The following is a 12,201-nucleotide window of genomic DNA, read 5'->3' on the forward strand; positions in this document are numbered from 1 at the left end:
AGCTGGAAGCAAAGGGGAGGAACGTGGATGTTGAGAGAACTGGAGTGGTCCATGTGATGAACTTAGAAACATAGAAGTCTGACGGCAGAAAAAGACCTCATGGTCCATCTAGTCTGCCCTTATACTATTTTCTGTATTTTATCTTAGGATGGATATATGTTTATCCCAGGCATGTTTAAATTCAGTTACTGTGGATTTATCTACCACGTCTGCTGGAAGTTTGTTCCAAGGATCTACTACTCTTTCAGTAAAATAATATTTTCTCATGTTGCTTTTGATCTTTCCCCCAACTAACTTCAGATTGTGTCCCCTTGTTCTTGTGTTCACTTTCCTATTAAAAACACTTCCCTCCTGGACCTTATTTAACCCTTTAATATATTTAAATGTTTCGATCATGTCCCCCCTTTTCCTTCTGTCCTCCAGACTATACAGACTGAGTTCATTAAGTCTTTCCTGATACGTTTTATGCTTAAGACCTTCCACCATTCTTGTAGCCCGTCTTTGGACCCGTTCAATTTTGTCAATATCTTTTTGTAGATGAGGTCTCCAGAACTGAGCACAGTATTCCAAATGTGGTCTCACCAGCATTCTATATAGTGGGATCATAATCTCCCTCTTCCTGCTTGTTATAACTTGTGGGTGTGGGGATGAGGGATGAACCTGGGTGAACTGCAGGAATAATATCGGGTTGACGACAGTTTGTATCCAACATGGCTGTTAATAAATTGGAACTTGGAAAAAGGTCAAGGTTTGGACTCTTGATTTATTTCTCAGATGTTAATTGGGACACTGACAAATAGTATGTGGCCAGCGGAGCTGACAGCAGATTTGGACAGTCAGAGAGGTTGGGGAGGAACATGGGCCAGTCCTGGAGTCGGCTCTGATGAGGACTCTACATCCGAGGCAGAGACAGGGCTAGGGCCGTCTGACAGTTATCAGCTGCCTTCGGAGTCAGGCATCAGTGAGGCAGACCAACAGCTGGAGCCTGTTCCAAGTGGGCGCAGGCATAGAGCTGCCAGATGGAGGAGCTGAGGAACAAGGATCGACTTGGAAGTAAAGCCACAGGTGGATGATGAACGGCCCCTCCCACAAGGAATAAAAGGGGTGCAAATGGGAATTGGCCTTGAAAAACTTTGCTGGAGAAGAATTCACAGTAACTTAACAAAAAAGGTTTTTTTATCGGGACAAATTTTGTCTGCTTCGTGGTTTGTGGAATCCAAAGTCAGAACAAATATGATGGGGGGGTATAGTTGTCCGTCTGCTGAATTCTGCGCTCTGTGCTCCGTGTTTGGGTGAACCAAACTAAAAAATATTTAGCCATTACCTCTCCAGGGTAATGGATGGACAGATGGAATTGTACTTGGGAGACAAAACCCACAGCCACTCCGTCTTATCAGTGTTGAGTTTGAGTCTGTAAATTAATTGTAAACCCAGTATTAAGAAAGACCAATCCTGTAGTTCTTTAAACTAATCTAACTAATGGCATCGGATCAGAGTATCTCCGGGACCGCCTTCTGCTGCATGAATCCCAGCGACCAGTTAGGTCCCACAGAATCGGCCTTCTTCGGGTCCCGTCAACTAAACAATGTCGTTTGGCGGGCCCCAAGGGAAGAGCCTTCTCTGTGGCAGCCCTGACCCTCTGGAACCAGCTGCCCCCAGAGATCAGCATTGCCCCCACCCTCCTCGCCTTTCGTAAGCTCCTTAAAACCCACCTCTGTCGTCAGGCATGGGGGAACTGAGATATTCCCTTCCCCTAGGCTGACAAAATTTATGCATGGTACATCTGTATGTATGATTGGTTTCTTAAATTGGGATTTTTGCCATTACTTTTAATATTAGATTTGTTCATATTGTCTTTTTACTGTTGTTAGCCGCCCTGAGTCTACGGAGAGGGGTGGCATACAAATCTAATAAATAAATAAATAAAATAAATAAAAACTGTATAATCCGCGAAAGCCAAATCAGCCGGTGGGAGTCTCATTTTACCCCCCCCCCCCTAGAGTCAACTGGATTTTCTGAAGTTGAAGATGTTTCGCTTCTGCTCCAAGAAGTTTCTTCAAGCTCTGGACGGTGTGGAATGGAAAGAGGTATGTTATATTCCTTGCAGACAAACCTTCCATCCTCCCCACCATTTCAGTCAAGAGCCGAGGAAGCTTCTTAGAGAAAGCCCAGTTGCCTCTTGAAAAAACCCTGACTTGGATGACAAAGAATCCACCATACACCAGGGGTCAGCAACCCACAGCTCTGGAGCTACATGCGGCTCTTTCATCCCTCTGCTGCGGCTGTTGCTCAAAACTTGCATCAAAACCGCGGATGTGTGATACTCACTGGCATGCGATTTATTGGGCTTTTCAACCCCCAGTAGGCCAATCATGGATAAAGCTAAAGGAAAAAGACTCCGAGGTCTCTTTCGCAGTCGCTACTGCTAAGAAACCCCTCTTAGCAGTAGCGACTGCAAAAGAGACCTCGGAGTCTTGGTGGACAATCAAGTAAACATGAGCCAACAATGTGCAGCAGCAGCTAAAAAAGCCAACACAATCCTAAGCTGCATCAACAGGGGGATACACTCCAAGGCCAGGGAAATCTTAATACCACTCTACTACGCCCTGGTCCGACCACACCTGGAGTACTGTATTCAGTTCTGGTCACCACACTTCAAAAGAGACATTGAAACTCTGGAGAAGGTGCAAATAAGAGCAACCAAGATGATTAAGGGACTTGAAACCAAGACTGACGAAGAGAGACTGAGGGAACTGGGCATGGATAGCCTAGAGAAAAGGAGGGCCAGAGCGGACATGATAGCAGTCTACAAGTATACGAGGGGATGTCACAGAGAGGAGGGGATCACTTTATTCTTCAGGGCACCAGAGGGCCGGACGAGGAACAACGGCTGGAAGCTGACCAAGGAGAGATTCAACATGGAGATAAGGAGGAACTTGACGGTCAGAGCGATCAACCAATGGAACAACCTACCAGCGGACATTGTGAACTCCAACACTCTGGACATTTTTAAGAGAAGATTGAACTGCCACTTGACTGGTGTACTATAGGGTTCCTGCTTGGGCAGGGGGTTGAACTCGATGGCCTTCATGGTCCCTTTCAACTCTAACAATCAATCAATCAAAGTTTAGGAAGAAAACATAAAGTACATATGTTAGTTCTGTGGCCGCTCATGAAAGAGTCAGGCACAGGAAGTGTTTTGTGGCTCCTGGTGTTTTATTTTCTGTGGGAAATGGATCTTTTGAGCGTTTAAGGTAGCCAACCCTCAACACAGACATTTAATGGATGGAGCTATTTTGACAGCTAAAAGGCCCAATGAAGGAAAATTTGGTGGGTTGGTTCTGAAACCTCAATAGGAAAAAGGTAAGAAAAAAATCAGTTTCATTTTATAGTTTTAATATATGTTTTAAGCGGTTCGTTTTTAACTTTGGGTTGGGAATTGGTTAGAAGAGGGCCAGGCTTTAGAAATGTTTTAAATAACTATATGAAATATAATACATAGAAATCCCAGTGCTCTTCGCATTCAACGTTCAATTCTAAAGGGAATTTTTTAGTATGAATACCATCCTTTCTTTGGAACTCTTGAGCTTGGTTGGTTTCCTGCAGACGTCTTGTGACCCAACTAGGCAATATCATCAGTACTAAAAGTGCCATCATTTGCAACAATGGAATATTTGTATCTCCGAAACAGAAGTGGAAATTATAAAAGAAAACATGATTAAGTTGGGGAAGAAATTTCAGATACGCAATTGAATTGGAAAAGTGGGAAAAACTTTGGATTTACAATTGGCAGGTGACAAAATTGACTGCATTCAAGGAAAACCAGTTTAAGATGTTTTATGGGTGGCATCTATCACCGGAAAGACTTTCCAAAATGTTCCCGAAAGTCTCACCACTCTGTTGGAAATGTGAAAAAGAAAAAGGCACATTCTACCACCAATGGTGGACATGTTCGGAGGCTAAAAGCTATTGGAATAAGACAGCAGATTGGCTAAAAGAAATAACAAAGGAAGAATTTGAAAAAAACCCCAGAATTATATTTATTGGGCATCTTTAATAAAAAAATTAAAAAAGAGGTAAGATATTTAGCCATTCATATATTGACAGCTGCTAGGATAGCCTACGCGCAGCAATGGAAATCCGATAAAACACTGGAAGAAAGTATAATAAAATGAGCCGGGGTGGCGCAGCAGGTAGAGTGCTGTACTGCAGGCCACTGAAGCTGACTTGTAGATCTGAAGGTCAGCGGTTCAAATCTCATCACCGGCTCAAGGTTGACTCATTCTTCCATCCTTCCGAGGTGGGTAAAATGAGGACCCGGATTGTGGGGGCAATAGGCTGGCTCTGTTTAAAAAGTGCTATTGCTAACATGTTGTAAGCCGCCCTGAGTCTAAAGAGAAGGGCGGCATAAAAATTGAATAAATAAATAAATAAAAAATAATCAAAAAAGTGCTGGAGTGTGCAGAGATGGACAGGATGTCTAAAAAATTACAGGGGAAAGAAGACTCAATTATAAGATATGGGGAAACCTCTACGACTGGCTAGAGAAAAGAATAATGGTGCAATAAACAAATTATAAACTTTCAGACAACGGATTAAAACATAAGCAAAGCAATACGTCAATAAAAGAATATTTAGTGACGAGGGAAAATTCTCTGATCGAACACTCTAGAAAGCGTGGCGAAACTTCTCCCCCCCTGAATGTTGTATTTATATGTTTCGTTTTATTTACTGTTGTGTTTTATTTACTGTTTTGTTTATCTGTTTGTTCGTTTTATCATTTATGCATGATTTTTTTAAAAAAAAGGAATATTTGTATCTCAGGGTTGAACCGTGGGGCCCTCTCTGAGCTTGGCGACTTTACTGCTTGCTTGGGAACCAATTCTACAACCTGCTGGAGGCGGTGTCTCACTTCCTCTTTGAGCCCAATGTACCAGAACAGGATTCAAGCGTCTTGAATACAAGAAGAGAGTAAGCTGTTTTTCCCCGCATCCCCCCAAAGCAGCAGGACAGCAGCATTAAAACTAACGCCATCTCTTTATTATGCTCTCTGTTTCCTGTATCATCACAAGAATAAAAAAAAAACATTTTCCCAAAATAAAATACAAATCAACGGGAAGGACACTGGCTTTAGAAGAGGGGGGCAGGAGGGGTTGGGAATCAAACTTATCCCCATGTTAAGGGGAGGGAGGGGACAGGGGAGAGCCCTACCAATTCGGGGGCCCTGACAGCCACACCGGACTCCTCTCGGCCCGTCAGGTGGTGGTCAAAGAAACTCAATCCCACCACCTCCTCGTTCTTCCTTGCCAGCAAAACTCAGGAGCTCGATTCGGGGAAAGTGCCCCTCCACCAACCCGAAGGTCAAAAGAAAGGCTGGGTCATAGCTCAGCGGCGCCCCCCTCTGTCCTGTACAGGCGTGCTCCGACTCCGACTCCGGCTGTGGCGGCTTTTGGCTTCCCGCCTTTCGCGGTCACCTCGGCCGCCGCGTTCGCCTGCTCGACTGGCCCCACCGCCACTGGTGGCGTTGGGGTGCTCGCGTTCTCGCTCTCTGCTGTGTTCCCGCCGCTTGTCCCGCTCGGCTTGGCGTTTGCGTTCCCGCTGACGGGCTTCCTCAGCATCCAGTTCCTTGCGCCGGCGTTCCCGTTCACGAGCCCGAGCCGCTCGCTCTGCCTGCTTCTGGACACACTGTGAGGAGAGAAGGAGGAGGGAAGAGCAGCGGTTGAAGGACAGCCACACGTACAGGCAGTTCTCAATTTACGGGGGCAACTCCAACACTTCACTTACTAAACGAGATTGGTTGTTAAGTGAACTGTTGCAGGAAGTCTTGATTTACAACTGTTCATGTAATGAAACTATAACGAGTGGCCTAGATCTGCAGCTCTTGCCTCACAATCAGGAGGCTGTGAGTTTGTTCCACGCTGAGAATATAGATCTGCTGAATATAACTCCGCATTGGCAACAGGACAAGCATCCGGCCAGTAAAACACTCAGCTCCATTCAGTTGAAGACTTCAACCAAGGGATTTTGGGGTTGTTAAAAGATGATTTAAATAAAGCTATGATGAAACTGAAAAAAGTGACTTGTGACTCCACACTTATGACCGTTGAAGCACCTCCTGTGTTCACATGATCCAAATCCAGACACTTGGCAACTGACTTGTGTTAATGATAGTTGTCCTGGAGATATGGGGTTACCTTTTGACAACTGAAACAATGGGGAAGCCAGATGCACTCAGCAACCACAGAGATTCATTTAACAACAAAATGGAACAAAACTCACTTAACAACCATCTTGCTCAGCCACAGAAATTTTTGAGTTCAAGTGGTTGTAAGTTGAGGACTACCTATAACAGAGTTGTTAAGTTAATCTGGCTCCCCCAATTGATTTTGCTTGTCAGAAGATCACAAAATGGGATCACGAGACCCCGGGACACTGCAAACGTCGTAAATACGAGTTAGTTGTCAAGGTGAATTTGGATCAGGTGACCAAAGGGGGTTGCTGCAGTGGTCGCTATAGGTGAAAAATGGCCATAAACCACGTTTCTGAGTGCCATTGTAACTTTGAGTGATGTCTAAACGAATGTGTCGAGGACTACTTATATATGAAATATTTCTCCAAACATAGGAATTATTGTCTCCACCCAAAGTTTCTGGGTCAGCACAAAAAAAAAAAGACCCAACAATGCCCAGTCATCAAAATCTGCTTTCTTTCTCTGTGACTGGAAATCAAAAAAGAATCTGGGAACATTTTTCATTAAAATTTGCAGCTTGCAATTTTACTAAATTATAGCTTGCAAAAAAGCTTGTAAAATCTTTTGTCAGAATATGTGACAGTCTCAAAATGGGTGAACGGTGTAGTCAGGTGGTAGGGAAAGCAAGTAGGATGCTTGGCTGCATAGCTAGAAGTATAACAAGCAGGAAGAGGGAGATTGTGATCCCCTTATATAGAGCGCTGGTGAGACCCCATTTGGAATACTGTGTTCAGTTCTGGAGACCTCACCTACAAAAAGAGAGTGACAAAATTGAACGGGTCCAAAGACAGGCTACAAAAATGGTGGAAGGTCTTAAGCATAAAATGTATCAGGAAAGACTTCATGAACTCAATCTGTAGAGTCTGGAGGACAGAAGGAAAAGGGGGGACAGGATTGAAACATTTAAATATGTTAAAGGGTTAAATAAGGTCCAGGAGGGAAGTGTTTTTAATAGGAAAGTGAACACAAGAACAAGGGGACACAATCTGAAGTTAGTTGGGGGAAAGATCAAAAGCAACGTGAGAAAATATTATTTTACTGAAAGAGTAGTAGATCCTTGGAACAAACTTCCAGCAGACGTGGTAGATAAATCCACAGTAACTGAATTTAAACATGCCTGGGATAAACATATCCATCCTAAGATAAAAATACAGGAAATAGTATAAGGGCAGACTGGATGGACCATGAGGTCTTTTTCTGCCATCAGACTTCTATGTTTCTATGTGCTCTAAAATGCGTTTTGTTAAAAATCACCACCACTGACAATTACAATTCTCGTCTCTCAAAAAAAGCACTCCTTGATATACAACAGTTCATTTAGCGATTGTTGGAAGTTACGACGGCACATTGCAGCATCCCCCGCATGGATTTTAGGCAGGGGTGGGCTGCTGCCTGGACAGGGTGGGACGCAGTGGGGTAGTGAAAATGGAGCTCCACCCCAGAACACCCAATTTTCACTGAAAGATGTTGAAAGAAAATGCAGGGTGTCCTGCATAAGCCACGCCCACAGTGCGGTAGTAAAAAATTTGGCAGCCCTTCACTGGTTTTACGACTTTCTGACAAAGTCAGCGGGGAAGTGAGGTTCACTTAACAAGCGGGGTTCATAACTGAACCCCTGCAGCGACTGGCTTAACCAATGGACGCAAGATAGGTCGGAAAATCAGGCGGAATTTCATATAACATCCGTCTCGCTTAGCGATGCTCAATTGAGATCCTAAAATTGAGGACCACTGTGAATTGCATCCCCGCGTGCGTCCCGAAAGCACATTCTCATCCTCAGGGCTGAAGAGAAACCACGTATCAGGACAACCACGTCGCCCCTCCCCCCCACCCCCAATGTCCCACCCCGTCTCACCTGAATGTCCGTCAGGGGTAACCAATAAATGCAGGGGGCTGCCTTGGTTTTGCAGAACAAATCATCAAGAAGTTTAGCGGGAGGTTCCTCCTGGGCCTTTTCTGTTGGGGGGAGGAGGAAAGTAAGAAAGTTGGGTTTTATTCTGAGGGGGGGGGGGGTTTGTGCAAACAATGAAATAAAATAAAAAGAGGGCTGAAAAAATGGCCGGGTCTGACAATAGCTCAGCCACCTGAAAAGAGCAATATTTGGTTAAATCAGTGATTTTCAACCTTTTTTGAGCCGCGGCACATTTTTTACATTTACGAAACCCTGGGGCACATTGAGCGGGAGGGGGGGAGGCTAAAAAAAGTTTGGACAAAAAAATTATCTCTCTCCCTCCCTCTTTCTTTCTCTTCCTTCCTCTTTTTTGCTCTTTCTCCCTCCCTAACTCCCTCTGTCTTTCTCTCTCTCTCCTTCCCTCCCTCTCTCTCTCTTGCTTTCTTTCTCTCTCTTGTTCTCTTACTCTCTCTCTTTCTCTCTCTTGCTTTCTCTCTCTCTCTTTCTTTCTCTCTCTCTTTCTTTCTCTCTCTGAACTTCACGGCACACCTGATCATGTCTCGCGGCACACTAGTGTGCCGCGGCACACTGGTTGAAAAACACTGGGTTAAATATTTGGTTAAATCTAAGGCGGGACTAGAACTCACCATCTCCTGGTGATTGGCCCAAGGTTACCCATTCGGCATTCATGGTTAAGGTGGGACTAGAACTCATGGTTGCCCAGTTTCTAGCTTGGTGCCTTAACCACTAGACCAAACTGTCTCTCCCTTTACCTTTCTTATCTGCTTTCTTTTCCTTCGATTTGGGCCGCTCCTTGCGGCGTCTGTCTCGGGACCGAGAACGAGAGCGGGGGCCCTCGCGCACCTTGTCCCGATCCCACTCCCGCTCTGCCAAGGTCCTCTCCCGGCGTTCCATCTCACGCTCCCGTTCGGCCCACTGCTCCCGCACGGCCGCCTCCCGCTCCCGCGCCTCTGAGCGCCGGGACAGCTCCCGTTCCCCCCGCGTAGTTGGGCCCACCCCGGGGAAGGTGGGCGCTTCATCTGTCTTGGCTTCTGCAGGACGGTCGGCTAGGAGACCGCGATGGAAATCCAGCTGAAGGAGAAAAAGGAACGTTCTCAGGTAGGTGGAAGCTCACCCGACTCAAAACCCACACTTGCGAGATAATCTTGCGGCGTCCACTTTACGGGTAGTCCTCGACTTACGATCAGTAAGTGAATCCAGTTCCTCCCCTTGACTGTAAAATTTTGCTGGCTAAGCGAGATGGTGGTTAAGTGAATCACCACAGGGAATCCTGGATTCACAACGGCTCATTTAATGAAGCTATGCCGAGTGGCTTAGAGGTGGGTTGTAAGTTGAGGATTACCTACACCAGTTGTTAAGTGAATCCAGCTTCCCCATTGATTTGGCTCAAGGGGGTCACCTAAATGTAAGTTGAAGACTACCTGTATGGCTTACAGCCAGAGAGACCTGTCTTAAAAAAAAATCCTCCATCCTTTTTGGAGCATGTATTCCAGTTCTCTGAAAAGGCTGGGTGGATTTCTTTCTTTCTTTCTTTCTTTCTTTCTTTCTTTCTTTCTTTCTTTCTTTCTTTCTTTCTTTCTTTCTCTTCCTTCAGTGCACGGGGGGGCAGAACCCCCCCCCCTACATCCGTCCCACACCTTTCTTTCGTGTTAGGCTCCTTACCTCATCTTGCTCCACAAAATCAGCAGATAAAAACTTAGGGTTAGACTGCGGCCACTTGACCCCGTGAAGGGCATTTCGTGTTGTGACGGCTTCTTCCACCGTTGAATACTGAAAAGGCAACATTGGGGGAACAGAGAGAGAAAGACAGAAAAAGAGGAGAAAATGAGATGAGAGGAGAGAGAGAGAGAGAAAGAAAGATAGTGTAGACAGAGAAAAGAGAGAAAGAAAATGAGGGGACAGAGAGAGAAAGAAAGATGAAGAAAAAAGTGGAGACAGACAGGAGAAAAAGGGAAGGGAAAGGAAAAAGGGGAGAGAAAGAAGAGAGTCAGAAAGAAAGGGGGAGAGGGAGAGGAAGAAAGATAGAGAGGAGAAAAGAGAGAAAGAAAGAGCAAGAGAAGAAAAAGAGAAGGGGAGGAAAAAAGTGGAGAAATGGGGGGGAAAGAGTGGAAAGAGAAAGAAAAAGAGGGAGAAGAGAAAGAGAGAAAAAGAAAGAGACGGGAAGTAAAAGAAGGACAGTGTGCAGAAAAGAGAGAAAGAGAAGAGAAAGAAAAAGAGGGGAGAGAGAAAAGAGAGAAAGAGGAGAGAAAGAAAGAAAGCGGGAGAGGGAAAGACAGAGGGGAGAAAAGAAAAAGAGGAGAGAGGAGAAAGAAAGGGGGTGTGTGAGAGGTGGGGATGGAAAAAAAACAAACAGAAGAGAGATGTTTCCAGCTATTTCTCCCCCCTGTTCCCCAAATACTGAAGTATTATTTCTGGACTGAACCAAAGAAGCTTCCTCGATTAGGGGGGAACCTCCCACCCCCCAGGAAAAGTCCAGCTGCCTTTTGAAAAAACACCTTTGGGACAACCGTGACTTGGGATGAGGTGAGAATTCCGCTTAAAATTCCCCCAAAGCGGGAAGCTTGCTTTAAAATTCCTTTCTAAGTTCCGGTTTAAGAACCTGGGTATGGCCTGGAGTGGCCTCATGTAGCTTTTGCCTGCCTGAGCAGAGCTGGAATTGATGCAGAAATGTGGATTTTAAAAATTTTTTAATTTGGAAAGGAGAAATTTTCCGGAGAAGGAACCCCCAAAAGACTCACTGTGACATAGCAATGCGATTTGATCTTGTCGATCCAAAAAGCCTCCTCCACCAGGGTGCCTGTCCGGCCCAGCAGCTCCTTGAGTTGTCCCAGGGTGAAGGGCCTGACCTATACGTGTGGACAAACATCCGAGGGTTTAAGAAAGGCTCCCAAAAGCAATGGCACTTCAGACTTACCGGATTTTTTAGACTTTTAAAATGCACTTTTTTTGTCCTTGCCTTTCGTAAACTCCTCAAAACCCACCTTTGTTGTCAGGCATGGGGGAACTGAGATATCTCCCCTGGGCCTATACAATTTATGTATGGTATGTTTGTATGGATGTCTGCTTAATAATGGTTTTTTAAAAATATTTTAAATTGTAAATTATTAGATTTGTCACGAACTGTTTTATTGTGTTGTGAGCCACCCCGAGTCTACGGAGAGGGGCGGCATACAAATCTAATAAACAAATAAAATAAATAAAAAACGGCTAGAAAAGGACCAAAAAGAGGCGCACACTGGCCAAACACTTTTTGGTGTTTTCTTCTTCAAAATTTGATTCTGAGTCTTATAACCAGGTGCGTCTTACAGTCTGAAAAATACGGTATATTCACAGTACTTTTACAAGCCTCTCTAAGCAGTTTACAGAACCGGCCTCTCGCCCCCAACAACCAGGGCCCCCAGTTTATCCACCTCGGAAGGACGGAAAGCTGAGTCGCCTTGAACCTGGTGAGATTCAAAACTGCCAAATTGCAGGCAGTCGGCAGAAGTAGCCTGCAGTGCAGCATTCTAACCACTGGGCCACCCAATGCCTCCCCCAACCAAACGGTTACGGTTACAACCCGCGCCCCCAAAATAAACACTCACCAGGTTGCAGATGTGAACAATACAGCCGACCTTGCCCCGCGGAGGCGAGGGCACCTGGGCCGTGCGGACGGGATCATCGATGGTAATGGAGACCCCCGAGCGTTGCTGGCTGATGGACCGCCGGGTGAGGGTGTCGCTCAGTACGACTGCGAGGCAAAGGGAGACAGAAGCCCACAGGTGAGCCTTACCTGTCGGGAGTCAATGGCTCACTGCCTTAAGCCTGTCGTCTCCCATTCTACCCGGGTACCTTTTTTGACTTCGTGCTCTACCGGGGGAGGCAAAACCACCGTCTCTACAGCGATGATGGGCGGCAACGCTGGCTGCTCTTCCTCGTGGACCTTCTCTTCTTCCTCCTCCTCTTCCTCTTCCTCCCCTTGGCCATTCTCTTGCCCTTCGACAGGGACCACCTGAGAAGGGACCAGGCTGAACTTGACAAAACGGCTGGGTTTTTTTAC

At 45.7% G+C, this 12,201-nt stretch overlaps 1 protein-coding gene across 4 annotated transcripts in view; it reads right to left on the reverse strand.

Annotated features, from left to right (window-relative positions):
• Positions 1-5,018: 5,018 nt before the first annotated feature.
• Positions 5,019-12,201, reverse strand: part of ACIN1 (apoptotic chromatin condensation inducer 1) — a 72,965-nt gene continuing 65,782 nt past the window's right edge. For 2 of the 4 annotated variants that reach the window (XM_070726844.1, XM_070726843.1), the window contains exons 12-18: positions 11,994-12,153; positions 11,747-11,892; positions 10,901-11,008; positions 9,825-9,932; positions 8,915-9,233; positions 8,106-8,206; positions 5,019-5,685 (exon numbers count right to left, since the gene is read on the reverse strand). In XM_070726844.1, coding sequence (XP_070582945.1) covers positions 5,386-5,685; positions 8,106-8,206; positions 8,915-9,233; positions 9,825-9,932; positions 10,901-11,008; positions 11,747-11,892; positions 11,994-12,153 — 1,242 coding nt within the window. In that variant the 3' untranslated portion in view covers positions 5,019-5,385. The remainder of the gene's footprint in view (positions 5,686-8,105; positions 8,207-8,914; positions 9,234-9,824; positions 9,933-10,900; positions 11,009-11,746; positions 11,893-11,993; positions 12,154-12,201) is intronic. The other 2 variants (XM_070726847.1, XM_070726845.1) reach the window with 1 other exon arrangement.

This window comes from Erythrolamprus reginae, chromosome Z (genome assembly GCF_031021105.1).
Source record: "Erythrolamprus reginae isolate rEryReg1 chromosome Z, rEryReg1.hap1, whole genome shotgun sequence".
Taxonomy (NCBI): domain Eukaryota; kingdom Metazoa; phylum Chordata; class Lepidosauria; order Squamata; family Dipsadidae; genus Erythrolamprus; species Erythrolamprus reginae.